We start from the raw sequence: 18135 nt of genomic DNA on the forward strand, positions 1-18135 counted from the left end.
ACACATTTTTTTTTTTTAAGATTTATTTTTTCTTGCATACAAGAGCCGGGGTCAGAGGTGTGGAGAGGTGAGAGGATTCACCAGAGACCAAGTGGAGAGAAGAACAGGCATTTTTACTAAAATACACTGCCAAAGAGAGCAGTGGGTGAGAAACAGAAGTCTGCTGCGCCATGTGGGTTAGCTCCCTGGCCTGGTATCGAACTCATGCTGCAGTGGCTGCTGATAGCTTCATAGTGCTGAGACTTAACCCCTTGTGCCACCAGTAAGGCACATATATTCAAAGCTTTTGATGATTTTCATTGGGTTGTTTGTTATATTATTGCATTATGAGAGTTCTTCATATATTCTGGATACTGGTAATTTATCAGACATGTGGTTTATCAATATATTCTTCCATACAAACCAACGTCATATAGATTCAATGTACTCCCTATCAAATTTCAGTATCATTATTCACAAAAATAGAAAAAAATCTTAAATTTGTATGGAACCACAAAAACTACATATAATTGATTTATTTTTAATTGCTTTAAGTAACTGAATTAATCTCAAGAATAATGAGGAAAGCTAGAGGCCTCATACTTCCTGATTTCATATTATATTATAAAAATACAAGAATCAAACAGTTTGGTATTGGCATAAAAAACACATAGATTGATAGTAAAGAGAATGCAGAAATAAACCTGTAGCTATGCAGTCAATTAATCTTTGACAAAAGCACTAAGAATACACAATGAGAAAATGATAGTCACTTTATTAAGTGGTGTTGGGCAAAATGGATATATACATATAAAAGGATGAAACTGGATCCTAATCTTATATGATTCATAAAATTTATTTAAAAGATTAAATAAATAAAATATAAGCTCTGAAGTTGCATAACTCCTGGAAGAAATTATCAGGGGAGCACTTCTGTCTTGGCAATCATTTTTCAGACATCACAGCACAGGGATCAGCAGGAAAAGAACTGCAGGAACTACATTAAACTAAAAGTTTCAGCACATCAGAGAAAAATATCAGCAAAATGAAAAGGCAAGCACAGGAGTGGGAGAAAATATTTTTTCACTAATTGTACTGATATGGAACAATGTGTGAGACATCTTTTTAAGAGACAATATAAAGAAGCTGTGACTAGAAGTGTTATGGTTAAGAAACATGAGTTTAACAGACAGCAGGTCTACAGTCATACTTTCCTAAATTATCTCTGGAATAATATCTAGCAAACTGGTTACATCTTTGCCTCTGAGAAAGGGACAAGGTGAATAAAGGTGAAATGGATAAAGATAACTTGTTCATCATTTCATACCCCTATATTTTGAATGATGTGAATGTAGCAATTACCTGATTAAATACATTTAATTAAATGATTAATAAAAATATCTTTATCTCCACTCAAATGATTTGTTTCACATTCTCTGATTTATTGGTACTCAAAATTTCAACAAAATAAACTTACTTTAGGAACTTACAATTTTAGCAGATATACAGCATTTCTTCATTATCCTGCTTAGGGATGTTTCAGAGAGATCCTTCCTAAATCATGCACAGATGACTAATTTTAATGACATTACATGTTTCTTTACTAACAGTTACTAAAGAGTAAAAATTTTGACTTTGAGTATAGCAATTTTTTTTTTAATTTTTTTAAAGATTTATTTATTTATTTATACAAGCACTGGGTACAGTCAGAAGCGCAGGAGGGTGAGAGAATTCACCAGAGCCAGAGCGGGGAGCAGAGCAGGCAGAAGAACCGAGGTACACTCCTGAGGGGAGCAGCGGGCTGCAGGTGAGGTCTGCGCGCTATGTGGGACCCTCCTCCGGTGGTCGAGGTGCAGCCGGGGATCGAACCAGCGCTGCAGAGGCTGCAGGCAGCTTCGCAACCCAGCGCTCAACCGCTGCGCCACCGGGGAGGTCCTATAGCAATTCTTTTAATTATCAACATGGGTAAACTTTTCAGACATTTAAGGATACAATCCAACATAAGAAGCAGTAGTTGTTGCATCGGCAACACCACACTGAAAAACAGGAGTCGTGGAGCAGGCTGCATAATGCAGGATGCTGCTGAACAAGCAAGATCCTGGCCTTTTCCATTGCTAGAACAATCATACAGCGTCAGTTTCATGGAGTAGGAGGACAAAGAGAAAAAGATGGGAGAAACTAAAAAATGTATTTTTGAAATCTAAGCTTTGGGGGGACATGAGTCTACTGACCAGATAATTCTTATCTACTTGATGACCAAGTGTTGTAATTGAAACCATGCCCCAGGCCCTGGCCATGGTTGTAATCTTATCAACAAGGCGTTCCACTGTTCAGCTTCTGGGGTCCCTTTTCATACAGTGGTCTTTGGCCCCCGGGAGTTCCTGGTCATACCTTGCGACGCATACCCTTCCCAGAGTGATCCAGCTTTCTGCTCTTGGTTGATTTGTAAGAAATTTTGTAAGCGTTGGCTCCTATAACTGATTGAGTGGTTCTGACCTTGTATAGGAATGCAGACCTGTAGGTAACAGAATGGTGGCCTTAACAAGCCGCTTAAATCTAGCAGACCCACAAGTAGTAATATTTGTTTAACGTGATGTATCCAATTTTTCATCAGGTGTGGTAGGCTGAAATTTCTTGCCTCAGAAAACATATTTGTCATAGAAAGTTATACCTTAGGCTAAATCTGACAGTCACAAATTTAAATATGTGGGTATCATTATTTAAATGGCCATAAAATTATTGTGACAGACAAATAGTTGTAGAATTATAAAGTATTAATACAATTATCTAAAATGAATGGAATATAGGAAATGAAAATAGCATATTGAAAATTTCTAGCAACAGAAAGTTTGAACTTTATAAATGGAAATTTATAGAGTGAAATTTATTTGTGTTTTGTTACTTTTGCTAAAAAAATTGTGATAGTAATCTGTAGACATGAACATATAAGTTACATAAAATAAATGCCATAATGAAATGCTCCAACTTACAAATAACTGGGAATTATAAATCTGAATGACACAAGATGCCCTTTTTTATTGGTGAAGATTTTATTGCCCAAGTCAAACAGGTTGGGAACACACTGTGGAGTGAGCCTTGTGAAGCCTACAGGAGGGTGAGTATTAAATAGGTATCAAAATTTAAATATACATATGTTTGACACATTTATAGAATTGCTAGAGATTTACCTTATAGATATGATCTAAAGCAGATGATACTTTATTGAGTGCTATTCATTGCAGTGATTGTTGATAATTACAACATACTGGGAGAAACCTAAAAAACTGTTGAAATGAAAATGGCTAATAAATGTTGGTGCATCCACTTGTAATAATCGTAATTGTTTATAAAAAGTGAGTCAGTACCTATTTTTTTGCATAGAAGAACTGGGGGTGAGAGGATTCATCAGGGTCAGAGTGGGGAGCAGAACAGGCAGAGCTACTGAAATACACTGCTGAGGGAAGCAGCAAGTGAGACAGCAGAGGTCTGCAGTGCCATATTGGGTTAGCTCCCTGGCTAGGGACCAAACTCTGGCCATAGGGGTGATAGCGTTGAGACTTAACCTCTAGGCCACCAGGGAGGCACCGAGGTATTTACAATTTAACTATGTATAAAATTTCTTGTCTTTTTTTCCCTTTGTTATGGATGTTTAAAAGATTATGTCCTTCAAAATTTGGCATAATTTACTAATTTGGATTAATTCTTTTTTTTTCTAAAAGTTACTAGGAAATGAAAATATTGACTTTGATTATAGCAATTTTTTCTCATTATCAAGATTCTTTTCACAAATGTAAGGAAATAGTTTATTGCAAGCAGCAGGAGCAATATTTGTTGACATGATGAATCCACATTTTGCATCAGCTGTGGTCTGCTCAAATTTCCTGTGGCAGAAAACATGTTTGTTGAAGAAAGCCATGCTTTAGGCTATAACGGCTAAGTACAAATTTAAAATGGCACAATTATTTCTCTAGACATAAAAATCCTGTCACAGAAATACAGCTGTAGATTTATGATGTGTAATTATTTCAAAAATGAATGGAAACATTGGCAATGTTGCAATGATAATAAGAGATAGAGAAGAATTACAAAGGTTGGCATAGAATAGGATACGCCCATGGATTAGGCATGTACAATTGAAAAATTCTCCTGATACATTTGAAATCTTGAGGAAGTAGCAAAATCTGATAAATTCATTGTATAACACATGACAACTAGATATAAAAAATTCCAGTTTCCTAAGACACGTTAAAATGCATAGAGCACATGTCTCCAATGCTAGCCTGACTTTGAACATACAAGGTGCTCATTTGGGTTTAAAATGGGATTTAAAGTTTCCCACTGAGCTTATTGTCTTCCAGACCAAAGCATTAACATTTTTGAACTGAGCAATGACATTAGTGAATATGGATTTTAAAGTTTAGATCTAGGCTACAGAGATTATTAAAGATATGTCATAAGTCTCAAAAAACATTTCTTTTCCCCAAGCTATAATCTATGAGTGCATTACTATGAAAGGGCTGGGGAGGGAAAAACAATGAAATGAAAACTTACAGCCGATGAGAAAGACGAGCACCATCCAGCCACAACCAGGGGTGTGCAATTCCTTTTGTTCTTAATCCAACCCAGTAATTATATTGGATTCTCTGTTCGATGTATCTCTGTGATAAAATTAGAATTACTGATATTACTCATAATAGTAATCATAAATTTATCTACAGAGAACGTTCATACAGCTTCTCTTGCCAGTGTCTCTTCCTCTGCAGGTAAATCAGCACCAGTCTGTACCAATGATTTGCATCAAATTGATGAATAATATTGAAGGAAAAACTAAACAATTAGGGCCTCCCCGGTGGCGCAGCGGTTGAGCGCTGCGTTGTGAAGCTGCCCGCAGCCTCTGCAGCGCCGGTTCGATCCCCGGCTGCTCCCCGGCCACCGGAGGAGGGTCCCACATGGCGCGCAGACCTCTCCTGCCGCCCGCTGCTCCCCTCATTAGTGTACCTTGGTCCTTCTGCCTGCTCTGCTCCCCGCTCTGGCTCTGGTGAATTCTCTCACCCTCCCGCGCTTCTGACTGTACCCAGTGCTTGTATAAATAAATAAATAAATAAATGAATAAATAAATGAATAAATCTTTAAAAAAAAAAACAATTATCCTAACTTCAGACATCAGTTTTAATTGTGAAACACTTACTCAGGTTTAATAAAGCCAGCATACCTGTTCATCTTCATCATCAATCTTACTGAGAAGAGAACCTATGGCTTCACATGACTCCTTACTCTCATCCCAACTTTTCTCTTCTTTTGAAAAGTAGTAGCAATTGCTTCCACAGCAGGACCAATTTCCATGACATGTATCAGATGGAATTTGTTTATCTTGAACAACACCTCAAAATAATGTATATTTCAATAATTGATGTTTAACTTAATGAATTTTGTATATCTTGCAAACAAAAATAAGCATAATACTCAACCCAAGACCATTTAGAGACCTATATACATTATGTGTATTTCATTGCTTACTTCAGACTGAATCATCAGAGAATAGGTAACTTCCCTGTGTCATAATGTCTATGGGTTAAGAACAGCTCTTTTTCCAAATCTGTAGATATTTATATTACAGAGCTGAAGATGATCTCTGACAGACCCAAGGCTGTTGCTATGATTGTGAAAAAAGTAAAGTACTAATAATCTTCTGTGAGTTGGAGGAATTATGTAGGGAGGAATCTATCCAAGCGAATAGTAGTAATTCCAAGAGCTCTAATATGAGCGAAATTTATCCACAAGCAGAACATTCTCAAATAATTAAAGCAATATGACAATAAAATAGATTTTGCAAAGGTCAAGCATTCAATTAACTATAAAAATGAAATGGATTTGATAAGAAAACTTGAGTAAAATTAAAGGTCTTGAAAGATTTCAATGTTAAGTTTTAAAAATGGAACAGAATGGGTAATGCCATTAAAAAAAAAATGATGGTGGCTCTCAGTGGATGAATGTAGTACATACTTGTGCAAGGTTGTAAAGTTGAAAGAGCCTCAATTTCTAATGCCGTAGCATTTCTTCCTTTTGTGTCCTCTAGGTCTTGTATTTTGCATGCAAAAGAGCTCTGTAACACTTCAATCCATATTAGAAAATTAAGATCATGAATTATTTTAAAAAAAATCATTTCATTTTCATCATGTACTTTAATTCTAGATAATATAGTAAATGATAATAACTAAAAGACAATCAGTAAAAATGTAAAGTTACAATATTTTGAAGAGCCAAAAAATAAAATTGATTCTTAAAATAATTGTATAATTGGCAAAACATATTTATTATTACTTTTGTTATTCTTAATAATATTTTTATTAGTTTGCCATTGGATTATAACACTGTATATGATTCAGAAATCATATACAGGAATATGCAATGTAATATTTTTAACAGTATGTTAAACAGTATTCAACATTTATAAGCAGAAAACATAAACTGGAACGAGGACATTATTAATAGTTTTTATGGCACGTGTTCTTTTCAAATAACAATTTCGACTTTTGTGGCTCCATTCAGTATTTGGTTTTGAAGTTAAAGTAAAGTTAAACAAGATTTATTTGACTTTATATATAAATTTATATATTTATATAAATATATGAGTATATAAGTAAGTGTAATATATAGACCTATATTGAGTATGTACTTACATATATGTGGATACAGCATATATGTAAATACGTATGTCATGACATAAGTTCATATTCTGGAATATAAATTTAGGATGGATTCATTGAAATACATGGGCAAAGAACTCCTACAGCTACTCGTACAAAACTAAAGCTTAATATCCCTGAAAGAAATAACACTCTACCAAAATCAAGAATGGAATGTATATGTATATTAAAAAAGTGAAATACAAACCAAAATGTTAGAATAAAAAAGATGTCTATAATTTGTAATAAATATTTATTATTTATAATCACTTCATCTGCTTCCTAATATTTGAATAAATTTCAACATTGCAATCTGACTTCAATAATTCATATAGATGAAAGATGGATCCAGGACTGATAGAGAGATAGATACCAAGTGGTATTACTTTCCTCTTGTCTGTCAGCCATTCCATCAAATGTGTATTTGTCAAATTCTACATGAGGTGTTTCGGGTATCTGTTCCCTGCTCTCCATCATCCCTTCATGAATAATTCATATAGCATTGACATTAATGCTGATTCTTGAAACAATTGCCACATGTTCACTTTTTAGTCTACCAAGACCACCAACCATTCTAAATTCCCTCTCTTTCAAGAAACATGAGGTTCTCCCACTTAAATTCTTGCAACAATTTCCTTTGCTTTATGAATAGAACTAGGGCCTCCCAGTGGTGCAGCGGGTTGAGCATAGCGCTGTGAAGCTGTCCACAGCCTCTACAGTGTGGGTTCGATTCCTGGCCAGCCAGGGAGATACACACATGGCGCATCCACTGTTGCATCCACTGCTCCCCTCAGGAGTGTATTTCAGTCAGTCTGCCTGTTATGTTCCCCTCTCTTTCTCTGGTGAATCCTGTCACCCTCCCACGCTTCTGGGATGTACCCCAGCTCTTGTATAAATAAATAAAAAAATCTTTTTAAAAAAGAATAAAACTAAATTTTTTTTAATATGGCATAAAATGGCTTCATGAATTTACCCACCTGCTTCAGCCCATTTCTGTTCCCTACTTCTATTGATATAGGAGTTGAAATTTTCCTAACACATAGATATATTCTATCTTCTTGTTGTTTTCTACCTGGAATAATTTTCTCTAATCAAAGTTTTATATTATTTGTGGATTTTACAAATGTAATAGTAGGTAAAAAAAATCATCTGATCATTGTCAACATCATCGTGACTTCAAGCATTTCTATAAAACTTTATAGTCTGCAAAGTGGTTATTATAGTCTTCAGAAGTGGTTTAGCAGTTACAGTTTAAAGCATTTCTTGAAATAGCATTGGTTTATAGCAACATTACATAGTTTTCATTAGCAAAGCACTAATATACTGTCTCATTTTTAATCCTGGCTTATTGCTTTCATAATAAATATGTTTACCTGATACTCACACATATACACAAAGATTCTGGTTGCCAGCAAGAGAAAAAAAGATATTATTCCCAGGATTATTGAAGCAATATGCCATGAAAATTCTGTACAAAATCAAAGAGTAGAATACTTAATGAGCATGACAGGGACATCAGAATTAGAGCAAAATGAAATTTTTCTGAAGTTTCAGATTGTTATCACTATTTTCCCCTGATCACAAATCTCACTGAATATTACATTTAAGTATGGTTGTCAATATATAAATAAGCACACATATAATACAATTGTTATGATTTATTTATCATCTGACATATTTTCTGAAAACAAGAAATGACATAAAAAAATATTTACCTCTCTTTTTATGAGTTGGGTTTCCCTTATCCTTTTGTTTCTTTGAGTGAGAAAATTTCTGTTCCTTAGATGACTCTTTGTCCTCATTCATTTTTGATGGCTGTTGGCAAAGAACACACTAGGAATCCTTTGCAATGCTTCACAGGCATAATACAATATTCCTTATGAAGTAAGAGAGAGAGTGAGTAATTACTATGAAGGTCTCAAAAAAAACTCAATTAAGATACATTTTTCTGGGAGCATCAGAAAAATCAATTTTAAAGATATCTTTCTGTACAGACTTTCAAACAAAAGTTTTACATATTAAATAATGGAACATAATTGTTTATAGAAATGTTAATTTCCATACTATTTGTGACTAACTTACCGACTACCAAAATTTAGAAATTGATATATTTAACGCAAACCTGAAAAATGATTTTTTCTTTTGACAACTATGTCTTATAATTAATACCTAAATTAGATTCAAATGGAAAATATTCAAAGGGACTAGAGTCCATTCTTTTAAGAATGCACATTTGAACTTTTTCAATTACACTTAAGGATGAGAGAATTTGAATTTTGGAAAATGCATTGTGGAGGAACACCTAAAAACATATGCCTCAAAAGAATTAAATTTTTCCCAAAATGTGTACTGGTAAAAAGAAGTTCATATTCTGCATATTAAGCATTTTTGACTCACTCTCATTCTGATCTATTGAAAATAGAAAATTTTCATCTGTAGGATAACCTTGACATTAGATATATTCCATGAACATGGATCCTGAGGTCAATTCTTTCCTACAGCAATTCAAAACCCTCCCAGCATTCTACATAGTTTTTCTACAGCAAACTCTATGTGATCCCTCCCTGCCCAGCAGCCTGACAGCAGGGTTGGGGTCACAACCCACACTGGCAGATCATACCTGTGTCTTTGCACCAGCTGGAGGATGAGCTTGGTCAGTTACCCGGTGAGGATGTGCTGGCGCTGCTGGCCTTGCTCCTCTGCTCTGACACAAAGAGGAACTAGTTGATATGAATTTATTGGTCTTCAGAGAGACTGTGTCAGAAGAAAGCCTATGACCATAGAGCAGTGGTCATTCCCACACAGAAAGCTTCCACTACAGTCATTCATTTATGTAGCCACACTGTGTCATATAAGAATATAGAATTTCAAAGTGCTAAAATTATTGAAATTTGTGGATCAATCCAAAGCTAAGTTTTAGAAGTTACGATAAAACTTGAAAAAAAAAAAAAGGCATCCTTATAATCTCCTAAAACTAAGAAAGAGATCACAAGGTAGTAAATAAAACTATAAAATGGGAAATCTTCATATGCTATGTGGCGTTTTTTTATACATAAAAATAAAATATATCAACCTGTGCATAAATGTCAGCCTACATTTTAATAAACATCCTGATATTCAAATGGATTGAGAAAATACATTAAATATATACAACATTGGGTTGATTGACTTGAATAAGAGGCAGTTTCAATTTCTTTCTATTTCTTTCTTATATTCTTCATAAATTATAGAAAGGCATGGACTTTCAATTTAAATAAAAAAAATAAGAGAGAAGCTTAGTATGTTAAATGAGTTTGAATATAACAGATCAACAGTATCAAGGTAAAAAATCACCTGTTCCACTCCCTAGCTGTAGACAATCATCAAAGCATTGTTTTAAGTCTTACTTGTTAAATAAATTGAAAGGTCTTTGAACTGTTAACCTAAGAAATATTAGTTAATTAGAAACAAAAGCAGTTCTTTTTTTATAAATCAACCCGAATATTCATATGCTTTAAAAATCTTGGAAATATATAGTAATAACTATTGAAATCCATCCCTGTGTCAGCTATAGCATTTGTAGGCTTTTTTTTTTTTTTTTTTCTCATTATGGTAACATTGGCTTACAGCATTGTCATTTAGAGGTATACTGTCTCCCCCTTCAGGAGTTGTTACCACCACGCCATGCCCACCACCAAGGCACCCTTAGTCCACCATGATCCATTGTTTTCCCTACTCACTTTCCTGCTCTCTCCAGTAGGCTCAGTTAAATACTCAGATATTTAGGTTTGTTATTTGCTTAGCTTTATCTGACTCTGTTTTGTTTCTCTATATTCCACATATAAGTGACACATTCTGATATTTGTCTTTCTCCTTCTGACCTATTTTTCTTTGCATAATACCATCCAGTTTCATTCATATTGTCCCAATGTCAAGAATTTATCTTTTTTAATATCTGAGTAGTTCTCGATTGTGTATATCTACTTCATCTTTTGGATCCACTCATCTGTCTTTGGAGACTTAAGTAGTTTCCATAGCTTGGCTATTGCATATAGTGCTGTGATGAACATAAAAGTGCATATTTCCCTTTAAATAAGTGCTTTTGTATTTTTTGTAGGAATGGAATTGCTGGGTCATTTGGTAGAACCTCTTTTTTAATTCTTTACAAAACCTCCATAATGTTTCCATGGGGCCATTGTTGCAGAAATAAATTCTAGCTTTTTACCCAAGCAGGGGAAGAGCAAGAGGTACTTTAGGAATGGTGAGGCCAGAAAAGCTTTATTACTCATGCATGAGGTCTCAGACCTGGGTAATCCCCTAAGGTCTGAGCACTGGTCTAGAGACAAAAAGTTTCTTATATACACAACCACTTTACATTGATAAAGTTGGTTAGTTAGCATACAAATGCTTGACACAGGAAAAGGGGAAGGATAAGTTCTTCCAGGATGGCCTGGGAGATCAATCAGCCTAGCAGGCTGCCAGATCTTGTTTAGATATGCTTATTAAGGAAGCAAACTTTTATTTATCTTACATTTCCAGGTCTATTTTTAACAGGGAAAGATTTCTTTTTCTCAGCAGTTCCCTTTCACCATGGCCAGCCTACATTCCCACCAACAGTATTTGAGGTTTCCCTTTCCTCCACATCCTGGCCAACTCTTGCCATTTCTGGTCTTTTTGGTATGAGCCATTATCATGGGCGTGAGGCGGTAAGTCATGGTGTAAAATAATAATCAGATGAGTTGTGGTGACACAGGAAATGTCCAAAGATTCTGTTTTATAGTTATCTATTTTTAATGTTATCTTGTGGAAAGAGCAATATAAAAATAATTTTCTAAAATTTTGAGTTTTCCAGAAATGTACAAGCTGATGAGTCTGTGATCATTTAAGATTATTGATTTATAAGCAAGGCAGCCATAGTTTATTTTTTGATTCTCTAATATTCTTTTCTTTTTTTAAAATTTAGTTCAGGAGTACAGAATCATTCTTTGGTAAATACATATGCCACACTGTAACTGGGTGGTCCCCAGGAAAGGGGGAGGTTCCCTTCCCCAGCCAAGGGGAGGGTGGAGCTGAGCAGGGAGAAGAGAAGCTGCAGAAGAGACTGAGGAAGGAAGCAGGATGGAGCCAGAAGGAGACCTGGAGGAGGCACATGGAGCCTAGAGACACGTGAAGAAACTGTGATTGTCTTTTGGTCGTGGACTGGGTGACACAGATGTGGGTGAGACCCGTGGGGAGGTGACAATGGCAGCTTTTATCTTGATGTTGATTTTGCTCTTTTCCTTCCGGACTTGTCTGGTTGTTTCTGACCCTTTTCTGTGGGTCCCCACTGGAAGATGCTTTAGACTTGTTGCAGGCTTTGGGGCCTTGTTCTGGGCCGATCCCGTATGGATGTACTTTTACCCACGAGGGGACGGGTAACTTTGGGTGCTTGATTTAGAAACTAGATTCTTTGCCTTTCCTGTATTGTTTCCTAATTGTATTAAAGTTCCTTCCCATTAAAGTCTCATATGTTTTGTGTTGATGCGGCGGATGGCAGAACCCATTTAGAATAGGCAGTTTTGCGGGGTTTGGGCTGCCCCTCTCCCTGTCCTATAACAACACCACCAACTCCACACCACCATTATCCTGTTGACTCCTTCTACTCTTATCTCCCTCTTCCACACCCACCCCTCTGGTAAACATTATTTCATTGTCAGAGTCTACATGTTTGTTTTTTGTTTGTTATCTTTGTTTTATTATTTTTTTATATTCCACATGAGTGAAAGCATATGGTATTTATCCTTTTATTTTTCACTTATTTTTCTTAGCAGAATATCCTCAACTTCCATTGATACTGTTGTAGAGAGAAAGATTTCATCTTTAAAAAAACAGCTAAGTAGTACTCCATTGTGTGTGTGTGTATACACACCACACCTTTTTTTTTAACAGAGGCAATATTAATATACAACATTGTGTGTGATTCAAATGATGGAGGACAAGCATAGAAAAACTGAAAAGGAGGCACTGTTAGGGGGAAAGGATGTCCTGAGCTAATCCCATACAGGCTTTGTGGACTCCACCCCCAATCCAGACCAAAGTCATCAGGACAATGGGAGAGACAAATCCCATCACCACCAAAGGGAAGGTGGCTGGGACCTAAGGGTGGAGTTAAGCAGCCAGGTTTGGCATAAAAACCAAACACGTGGCCTTGAGGGCTCGCTCTGTTGCTTGCCTCCTGGCTTCATGGCTCCTGGCTGGCGGCCAGCTCTCAGAGTGCGGATTGGGTAGGACTCATTTAAAACTTTGTCTCCCACTTTTCTCCCTGAGTTGTACATTTCCTCATTTGCCCTTCCCTTGTAAATAAACCTTTTATTAACCTTTCCTGTGTGCCTGCAGTAGAGCATTGATAAGTCCTTTTAAGTGCGTGGGTGAGGACCCACAGTCAAGCACCCCGTTTTGTATCGGGGCTGCCCTATAACAGCACCATAAGACCAAAAACCTGGGTCACACAAGGAGGTGGGCGTAGAAGAGATTAGCATAGCCATTGACACAGCTATGGAAACCAAGATCCTTAGGCATCAACTCCTAGATTGCAAAGACTGCAGTAGGGAGTGTCTAGAGCACAGGCCCAGGTGTAAAGATAAGGAGACTGAGCTCAACAGACCCCAAGGGCAAAGATATGGAAATTGAGCCCATTGTGGAATCTCAGGTCCCTTTCAGAGTCTGCAGAGTTATCCAAAATCAGCCCCTCCCAAACAGAATACTATATCAGTGCAGTCTTTGCACAGACTGGGGACAGCACTCTGTCTGCCCACCTGTGCTTATGCAGAGGCCTCTTCTCACCAATTCTCTCCCTCTGCAGGGCAACAGCTTCCTGCCTACCCATGACCTGTACCTGCTGGCACTTCTCTTCACTGACCTCCCTCAGGAGGGGCCGCTCTCCTCAAGGCCGCCCACTTGCAACCATGCAGGCCTCTCTCAGCAAACCTGTCCCTTCTGGGGCAGCTCTTCCTGCCGCTTGTGTCTATGCAAGTGTCTTTTATTGTTTTATCCCTTCCCTAATAAACCTGCCCTTTAAATATAACTAATGTTTCTGTCTCATGGAGAAACTCGCCTAGGAAACTCACTGCATGTCGCTGAAATGGGAGCTCTGGTGAAACCTTTCCCAGAGTGAACCCAAGCACCCCACACTTCAAACCCACAGACTCCAGAAAACCACATCACAAAGGCATAGGACCACGATGATATACTTTCTGGAATTGATGGGTTTGGATGCAGAGTCCCTGGATTCACTCTGGGAAGGTTTTGTTACCATGGATGGCTCTGTCCTAAATCACGTTGGGCACCAAATCTGTTATAGGACAGGGAGAGGGGCAGCCCAAACCCCGCAAACCTGCCTATTCTAAATGGGTTCTGCCACCCGCTGCATCAACACAAAACATATGAGACTTTAATGGGAAGGAACTTTAATACAACTGTTGTAGAGCAACCCCGATACAAAACGGGGTGCCTGACTGTGGGTCCTCACCTGTTCTCTTAAAAGGACTTATCAATGCTCTACTGCAGGCACACGTGAAAGGTTAATAAAAGGTTTATTTACAAGGGAAGGGGAATGAGGAAATGTACAGCTCTGGGAGAAAAGTGGGAGACAAAGTTTTAAATGAGTCCTACCTGATCTGCCGATCAGGAATCCCAAAATGGCGCTCTCAGAGTTGGCCTCCAGCCAGGAGCGGTGAAGCCAGGAGGCGAGCGATCGCGAGCCAGAGACCCCAAGGCCCACGTGTTTGGTTTTTATATCCAACCTGGCTGCCCAACTCCACCCTCAGGTCCCAGCCACCCTCCCTTGGTGGTGATGGGATTTGTCTTTCCCAATGTCTTGATGGCTTTAGTCTGGAGTGGGGGTGGGGTCCACAAAGCCTGTATGGGATTAACTCAGGACATTATTTCCCCCTAACACAATTAGGAAACAATACAGGAAAGGCAAATAATCTAGTTTCTAAATCAAGCACCCAAAGTTACCCGCCCCCTTGTGGGTAAAAGTTCATCCATATGGGATCGGCCCAGAACAAGGCCCCAAAGCCTGCAACAAGTCTAAAGCATCTTCCAGTGGGGACCCACAGAAAAGGGTCAGAAACAACCAGACAAGCCCGGAAGGAAAAGAGCAAAATCAACATCAAGATAAAAACTGCATGGTTACCTCCCCATGGGTCTCACCCACATCTGTGTCACCCAGTCCACGACCAAAAGACAAGCGCAGTTTCTTCACGTGTCTCTAGGCTCCATGTGCCTCCTCCAGGTCTCCTTCTGGCTCCATCCTGCTTCCTTCCTCAGTCTCTTTGTAACAGGGTGGTCCCCAGGAAAGGGCCCTCTCCCTGTCCTATAACATCTACTGCAGCTTCTCCTCTCCCTGCTCAGCTCCACCCTCTCTTGGGTGGGGCAGGGAAACTCCCCCTTTCCTGGGGACCACCCTGTTACAGTTTCACCAGAGCTCCCCTTTTAGCAGCATGCAGCAAGTTTCCCAGGTGAGTTTGTCTGTGAAACACAGACGTTAGTTATATTTAAAAGAGCAGGTTTATTAGAAAAAGGGACAGAAAAGTAAAGGACAGTCGCACAGACACAAGTGGGCAGTAAAAGCTGCCCTGTCGGTTTGCTGAGAGAGGCCTGCATGGTTACAGGCAGGCGGGCCGTAAGGAGAGCTGCCTCCCCTGAGGAAGGTCAATGAGGAGAAGCCCTGGCAAGGTGCAGGTCATGGGCAGGCAGGAAGCTGCTGCCCTGTGGAGGAGAGAGAGTTGTGAAAAGAAGCACCTGCATAGTCACAGGTGGACAGAGGAACTGCTGCCCAGTGCCAGTGCAGAGATTGCTCTGATACAGATTTCTTTTCTTTGGGAGGGGCTCAGTTCTTCATGGAGTGGCTTGTTTGTAGTTAACTTTGAATAAACTATGTAAAATTTGAAAGGGGTCAGATTCCTACAATGGCCCTCAATCTCCATATCTTTACCTTCTGGTCAGTGCTCCTGACACTCCCTACAGCAGTCTGATACCTGCTTGGGTCTGGTACTTTTTGATCTAGGCATTGGCACCTAAGGATACTTGTTTCTGTAGCTGTGTCAATGATTATGCTAATCCCTTCTACCCCCACTTCCAGCTCTTGGCATTGTGTGAGTCAGGTTTCTGGTCTTGTGGTGCCTCCTTTCCAATTTTTCTATTTCTATCCTCCATCAATACCTCCTCAGATGCATGCCTCACCTTAAACCCAACTCTCAGGTACCCAACATCCTCCATCATGTTTTCCTCCCCACTGTTACTCCTTCCCTGTAATCTCAGGTCCACAGTCAGGTTTCTAGAGTTTCCTATTAATTTGTAGACCACATCTTCTTGCATCATCTGTTGATAGACACAGGCATTATTGCCATGTTTTGGTTATTGTGTTGAGTGCTGCAGATTTTTATTTAGTTTATGAGAAATACCATAATAATAGAAATGCACATAGAACTTGTTTCGGATTAGTGACAGGCTCAAATATTAATTTGGGTTTCAGGAACAATAACTGAGACCTTAAATGCTTTTTTAAATTTCTTTTTTGCCATTCTTCAGCACGTGGCAAGTTTATTAAGGAAAAAAGAACAAGGAAATAGACACAGGCGGGCAGTCTTAAAGGACAAGAACTGCTTAAATTCCTTTTTTTTTTGATTTAAGAAAATTTAAGATTTAGTTTTTAATCTAAACATGATTTTCTAGAGGCTGAATTTAATATTTAAAAAAAAAAATATTTATGGATAGAAGACTGGGGTGTAGACCAGAGATGAGAGGTGAAGATTCACCAGAGACAAGAGTGGGGAGCAGAGCACATGGATCTACTGAAATACACTGCTGAGGGGAGCAGCAGATGAGGCAGGAGGTCTGCTGAGCCATGTGGGTTAGCTCCCTGGCAGGGGATCAAACTCAGGCCCTAGTGGTGGCAATGCTGAAATTTAACCCCTAGGCCACCAGGGAGGCCCTAGATAATTTTAATTTAAATTTTTTTCTTAGATTTTCCTGTCTTTTATCTTGTGGTTCAAGTCTTCTTTTACTTCCCTCCCCACTCTCACTAGGTGACATTTTCAAAAAATTAACTTTTCTTATTCCATATAGCTTGATTTGATTATTGTCATTTATGATAGAGGACAAGAATAGGAAAAATGGAAAAGGCCTCACAAGGGGAATAACATGACCATTAACCCAGCTGTAGAGGTCAGACCCTCAGGCGCCAGTGCCTTATCACTAGGCTTGAGACCTGAGCAGGATCAGATGCTACAGGGCATGGAGCACAGGCCTCAGGGTAAAGATATGGAGATTGAGCCCACCCTGGAATCTATGGTCCCTTTCTAGTTTTGCCTGTTACCCAACCTCGGCAACAAGCAGCCACTCCACAGTTGCCACTCCACGGAGGAGTGACCCCTCCCAAAGGAAAAGGACTATATCAGTGCAGTCTCTGCACAGGCTCCGGGCAGCACTCCCACTGCCCACCTGTGACTATGCAGGTGCCTCTTCTCACCAACTCTGTCCCTCTGCAGGGCGGCAGCTGGCAGCCCGTGATCTGTACCATGCTCGTGTTACAGGGCATGGAGAGAAGCACCCCAGACCCTGCAAACCTGCCTGCTCTAAATGGGTTCTGCCATCCGCCGCTTCAACCAAAACATATGAGACTTTAATGGGAAGAAACTTTAATACAATTAGGAAACAATACAGGAAAGGCAAGGAATATAGTTTTTAAATCAAGCACCCAAAGTTGCCCATCCCCTCGTGGGCAAAAGTCTACCCAAGCAGGATTGGCCCAGAGCAAGGCCCCAAAGCCTGCCACAAGTCGAAAACATCCTCCAGTGGGGACCCAGAAAAACAACCAGGCAAGTCTGGGAGGAAAAGAGCAAAATCAAAATCAACACAAAAACTGTCATTGTCACCTCCCCACGGGTCTCTCACCCACATCTGTGTCACCCAGTCTACGACCAAAATACAAGTGTAGTTTCTTTACGTGTCTCTCAGCTCCATGTGCCCCCTCCAGGTCTCCTTCTGGCTCCATCCTGCTTCCTTCCTTCCTCAGTCTCCTCTGCAGCTTTTTTTCTCCCTACTCAACTCCACCTTCCCTTGGGTGGGGCAGGAAACCTGAAACCTTCCCCTTTCCTGGGGACCACAGTTACACTCAGACTTAGCTTTACTGACCTCCCTGAGTGGAGGCCGCTTTCCTCAAGGCCACCCGCCTGCAACCATGCAGGCCTCTCTCAGCAAACCTGTCCCTTTTTCCTTTCCCTAGTAAACCTGCTCTTTAAATATAACTAATGTCTCTGTCTAGTGGAGAAACTTGCCTGGGGAACTCGCCCGGTGCCGCTGAAACGGGTGCTCTGGGGAAAGCTTTCCCAGAATGAACTCAAGGACCCCCCAACACTCTGCAAAATGACATCAATTTATACCAAATATTCCCAATAAAATACAGACAGTTATTCATAATTGAATGATGAATTGATAAAAAGTGTAA

The 18135-nt window shown here is 39.1% G+C and overlaps 1 protein-coding gene across 3 annotated transcripts; it reads right to left on the reverse strand.

Annotated features, from left to right (window-relative positions):
• Window positions 1-1909: 1909 nt before the first annotated feature.
• Window positions 1910-17712, reverse strand: LOC119248339 (C-type lectin domain family 2 member F-like). Of its 3 annotated transcripts, none has more exons than XM_054696449.1 (8): window positions 17635-17712; window positions 9286-9436; window positions 8381-8480; window positions 8050-8133; window positions 5983-6090; window positions 5192-5361; window positions 4531-4637; window positions 1910-2494 (listed from the first exon to the last, which is right to left on the reverse strand). In XM_054696449.1, the coding sequence occupies exons 1-8, from the start codon at window positions 17649-17651 to the stop codon at window positions 2365-2367; spliced, it is 867 nt and encodes a 288-aa protein (XP_054552424.1). In that variant the 5' UTR covers window positions 17652-17712; the 3' UTR covers window positions 1910-2364. The 3 variants fall into 3 exon arrangements, with proteins under 3 accessions (XP_054552424.1, XP_054552425.1, XP_037371189.2); XM_054696450.1 differs by lacking the exon at window positions 1910-2494 and adding an exon at window positions 2965-3860 and having other exon boundaries at window positions 9286-9364; XM_037515292.2 differs by lacking the exon at window positions 1910-2494 and adding an exon at window positions 2965-3860.
• Between the last annotated feature and the right edge of the window lie 423 nt (window positions 17713-18135).

The sequence above is a fragment of the Talpa occidentalis genome, unplaced genomic scaffold (genome assembly GCF_014898055.3).
Source record: "Talpa occidentalis isolate TD23 unplaced genomic scaffold, MPIMG_talOcc4v2.1 talOcc4.16, whole genome shotgun sequence".
In the NCBI taxonomy this organism is placed as follows: Eukaryota; Metazoa; Chordata; class Mammalia; order Eulipotyphla; family Talpidae; genus Talpa; species Talpa occidentalis.